The sequence below is a fragment of the Echinops telfairi genome, unplaced genomic scaffold, assembly GCF_000313985.2.
Source record: "Echinops telfairi isolate 266 unplaced genomic scaffold, ASM31398v2 ScPeMD7_5;HRSCAF=22, whole genome shotgun sequence".
NCBI classification, from domain to species: domain Eukaryota; kingdom Metazoa; phylum Chordata; class Mammalia; order Afrosoricida; family Tenrecidae; genus Echinops; species Echinops telfairi.
The window spans coordinates 10,945,073-10,949,413 of NW_022103901.1; the positions used below are offsets into that span (position 1 = coordinate 10,945,073).

The following is a 4,341-nucleotide window of genomic DNA, read 5'->3' on the forward strand; positions in this document are numbered from 1 at the left end:
GAGGCCTTCTGCTGGCCCGAGTGGGGGCTGGCCGAACAGTACCCTGAGGTGGGCACGGGCAAGCGCTTCCTCAATTCTGGTGGTGAGTGGCAGAGTGCCCAAGGGGACAAACCCTGGGTGTCCCTGAGTCTGCAGGCTGGAGAGGGAGTGAGGACAGATCTGTAGGACCCCGGGCCTCGTGGGGTCAGTGTCTCCCTGCCTTCCAGGATTCATTGGCTTCGCCCCCACCATCCACCACATTGTGCGCCAGTGGAAGTACAAGGACGACAGTGATGACCAGCTCTTCTATACGAAGCTCTACCTGGACCCGGGCCTGAGGGTAGGGGGCGGGGAGCAGCACATGGGGATCTGGGGGATGGGGTAAAGAGAAAAGAGTGGGGAGTGATGCTTCCCAGGTGACCTTTTCCGCCCCATCTCATCCTGCCCAGGAAAAACTCGGCCTTAACCTGGACCACAAATCGCGGATCTTCCAGAACCTCAATGGAGCCTTAGGTGAGGAGAAGAGGCAAGCAGGACTCGGGACCAGGCACTGTCTTGGGCCTCTGCTGTGTTTTAGTTGGGTAGAGGTGGAGGGTGGGGTGCCGCCGTGCCTGTATTTGGTGTAATGGAGCCCCGGTGGCATAGGGGGTTGATGAAGCAAACTCTAAGGCCAGAAGTTCAAATCCACCTGTCTGCTGCTCCTGTCAAGGTCCACAAACTCCAAAACCTTCCGGAGCAGTTCTGTCCTACAGGGCCACTGAGTTGGAATCAAGTTTGGGGTGGTTTGGGGTTTCTGGCTGGAACTGGATGTGGATACGCCTCTCTGGGGTGGGGGTGGGGGGCAGTACGTCTGACAGAGGAAATGACCCCGTGCTCAGAGGGAAGCAGAAGTAGCCGCCTTCCTAGCTCACAGTCTCCGTGGGCACGTGCTGTTACCTCCCTTTCCAGATGAAGAGCAGACTCTGAATTGGTCCTTTGTTCTAGGTCCCAGGGGGAGGTCGTGGGGGGTTCTGCAGCGTGGTGACTGCCTGGGCAGGACGCTGGGAGGGGGTGGGGTGGCCATCCCTGCCCAGCCCACCTCCCCACCATGCCATAGACAGAGAGAGACGGGAGAACCGGGAGAAGAAGCGGGTGTACAGCCTGTTCATCTTTCCCCAGACGAACTGGTTTTAAAATTCGAACGGAACCGGGTCCGGATTCGCAACGTGGCCTACGACACGCTCCCTGTTGTCATCCATGGCAATGGCCCCACCAAGGTGCCTCCCAATGACTGACACCCTCAGAGACCCTGTCCCTACCCAGCCGCACCCGAGCCCCCAGCAGAGATGCTGAGAGCTTTGCAGTGCTGTCCCTCCCCTTCTCCCTGTCCAGATGTAACCTGTACTCCGTCTCCTCACTGTCTCCCCCGACAGCTTCAGCTGAATTACTTGGGAAACTACGTCCCCAATGGCTGGACCCCAGAGGGAGGCTGTGGCTTCTGCGACCAGGACCGAAGGACACTGCCAGGGGGGCAGGTGAGCAGGGGGACAACAGTGGGGTGGGAGTGGAGTCCAGGGCAAGTGGGCCGTGGCTGGCCTGGGCCTCCCCCAACACCCCCTTCATGACCTGTTTTCCAGCCTCCTCCCCGGGTGCTTCTAGCCGTGTTTGTGGAACAGCCTACCCCGTTCCTGCCCCGCTTCCTGCAGCGGCTGCTGCTCCTGGACTATCCCCCGGACCGGGTCACCTTGTTCCTGCACAACAGTGTGAGACGTCACCTGGGGCCACCCAAGGAGCCCTCCCCAACCCTGAGCAGGACCCATCCCGGGCCTGCCCCCCTCCACCGGCAAATGACTTTCAGTTCACTGCCCCCGCCCCCTGCCCCATCTCTCCTCTAGGAAGTGTACCATGAGCCTCACATCTCAGACTTCTGGCCCCGGCTCCAGGATCATTTCGCAGCTGGGAAGCTGGTGGGGCCAGAGGAGGCCCTGACCCCGGGCGAGGCCAGAGACATGGCCATGTGAGTGGGTGGGCACCAGCTCCCCGGCCCAGCCATCCCTCCCCCTGGTACTGGTGTTCCCAGCAGGCCACGGGCGAGCCCGGGAAAGAAGCCCTGCGGTTCCCCTCCACCACCTCCAACCTCGCGGGTCCCCTCGCTTCTTGCGGATCTTCCGCCCACGTCCCTCTTCTCCCACTCCCGCCCCGCCCCCCACTGTTGAGATCACCTGTGGTTCTGTCGCCTGCAGGGACAGTTGTCGGCGGGACCCCGACTGTGACTTCTACTTCAGCCTGGACGCTGACACCGTCATCACCAACCAGCAGACCCTGCACATCCTCATTGAAGAGAACAGGTCACCCACCGGACTCAGCCAAGGGACCCCTCGATAGCCCTCAGGGAACCCCAACTCCCTCCCTGGCCTGAGGCACGCCCTTCGAGGGGCCCTCACTTCAGCCTCGCCCACAGGAAGGTGATAGCACCCATGCTGTCCCGGCACGGGAAGCTGTGGTCCAACTTCTGGGGCGCGCTGAGCCCTGACGAGTACTACGCACGCTCCGAGGACTACGTGGAGCTGGTGCAGCGGAAGCGAGTGTGAGTCGTCCACCCCAGCACCTTGCCCTTGGCTCCCTGGTCAACCAGGATCTGGCTGTGGCCACCAGTCTGACATGTGGTTTGGGTAGGATGGGGTTCCATGAGGTTGACAGCAAGGTGCCTCCCAAGGGTGCCCTGAGGCAAGGGGCTCCTGAGGGGAAGGGGGGGTAGCTGTCCACCAACCTAGCTGACCCTGATGTGGGCCACTCCAGGGGCGTGTGGAATGTGCCCTACATATCCCAGGCCTACGTGATCAGGGGGGAGACGCTGAGGACCGAGCTGGTCCAGAGGGAGGTGTTCTCTAGCGGTGATATGGACCCGGACATGGCCTTCTGTAAGACCCTGCGGAGCAAGGTGAGCCAGCCAGCCAGCGGGAACTGGGGCCAGGGCTTCCCGGCCAGAGGCAGCCACGCCACTCAGGGTTCCCTCGGCCCTTCTCCCCCGACCGCCTCCAGGGCATCTTCCTCCACCTCAGCAATCGGCAGGAATTTGGCCGGCTCCTGTCCACATCCCGGTACGACACGGACCACCTGCACCCTGACCTCTGGCAGATCTTTGACAACCCCCAGGTGGGTGGGCACCCATGCCTCAGAAGATCCACAGGCTGGCCCTTGGCCCCCTTGGGCAGGGGTGGGATCTGGGCTTCCAAGGGGCGGGGCAGAGGTCACATGTCTGAAGGGGCCATCTCCTGACGCCCCCAAACCCTCCCAGGACTGGAAGGAGCAGTACATTCACGAGAACTACAGCCGGGCGCTCGAAGGGGAAGGAATGGTGGAGCAGGTGAGGCCCCCCGCAGGAACCCGGATGCCCCAGTGGCCAGGCCAGGGCCTCTCGGGGCTACTGCCAGAGCAGCAGCGGTTTTCACACTGGGTTCCCCTGGGTGCTGCAGAAGGGCCTCCGGGTTCCTGCCCCAGGGAGATGGAGACAGAGGCTGAACAGATAAGCCTTCATCCCCCACCCTACCCCTCTATCCACAGTAGCCTCTCTCTCATTAGGGGGCTTATTGTTGTGCTGGGTGGAATCCCTTTTTTAATAAGGGGCTTGTTCAGAAGTTTGAAAACCACTGTCCTAGAACCGGGGATTCTAGGATCGTCTTCTCTGCCCACCTGCGCTTTGCCAGAACCTTCTCAATCACGCCTCCACGTCAGCCTTCCCCCACTTCCTCCTTCTCGCCCCCAGCCCTAGGCACGGCCTGTACCCAAGCTCAGTCCCCATCTCCCCTGCTTCCGGCTGCCGTTTCTCCTCCCCACATTGTCTCACCTCACTCGCTGCCTGTCTCCTTGCCCTGGTCTCAGCCCTGCCCAGACGTGTACTGGTTCCCGCTGCTGTCAGACCAAATGTGCGACGAGCTGGTAGAGGAAATGGAGCACTTTGGCCAGTGGTCAGGAGGCCGGCATGAGGTGAGAGGCATGGCAGCTACCTGGAGAAGAAGGAGGATTTCCAGGAGGACGGAGATGCTGAGGGAGGGATAGGACCAGGGAGAGAGAACCTCAGGGAACACATTGAATCTACTGATCCAGCCATTGATTCATGCATCCATCTACTATCTGTCCATCCATTTATCCTTCCATCCATCTACCCACCCAATCATGCATCCATCCTTCCATCCACTCACCCATCCATTTATTCATCCATCCATCTACTGTCTGTCCAGCCATCCATCCACCCATTCATCCATCCTTCCATCCACTCACCATCTATGTATTCATCTATTTATCTACTCCTTTGTCCTTCCATCCATCCTTCCATGCACCCACCCATCCATTTATCCATCTGTCCATGTATCCATCTACCTG

The 4,341-nt window shown here is 60.5% G+C and overlaps 1 protein-coding gene across 1 annotated transcript in view; it reads left to right on the plus strand.

The window, feature by feature from the left end:
• Positions 1-4,017, plus strand: part of PLOD3 (procollagen-lysine,2-oxoglutarate 5-dioxygenase 3) — a 9,367-nt gene extending 5,350 nt beyond the window's left edge. The window contains exons 3-15 of the mRNA XM_013005437.1: positions 4-82; positions 207-319; positions 429-492; positions 1,138-1,235; positions 1,392-1,493; positions 1,596-1,721; positions 1,854-1,975; positions 2,202-2,306; positions 2,420-2,545; positions 2,758-2,899; positions 3,001-3,114; positions 3,257-3,325; positions 3,841-4,017. Of these exons, the coding sequence (XP_012860891.1) occupies positions 4-82; positions 207-319; positions 429-492; positions 1,138-1,235; positions 1,392-1,493; positions 1,596-1,721; positions 1,854-1,975; positions 2,202-2,306; positions 2,420-2,545; positions 2,758-2,899; positions 3,001-3,114; positions 3,257-3,325; positions 3,841-4,017 (1,437 nt within the window). The remainder of the gene's footprint in view (positions 1-3; positions 83-206; positions 320-428; positions 493-1,137; positions 1,236-1,391; positions 1,494-1,595; positions 1,722-1,853; positions 1,976-2,201; positions 2,307-2,419; positions 2,546-2,757; positions 2,900-3,000; positions 3,115-3,256; positions 3,326-3,840) is intronic.
• The last annotated feature ends 324 nt before the right edge of the window (positions 4,018-4,341 follow it).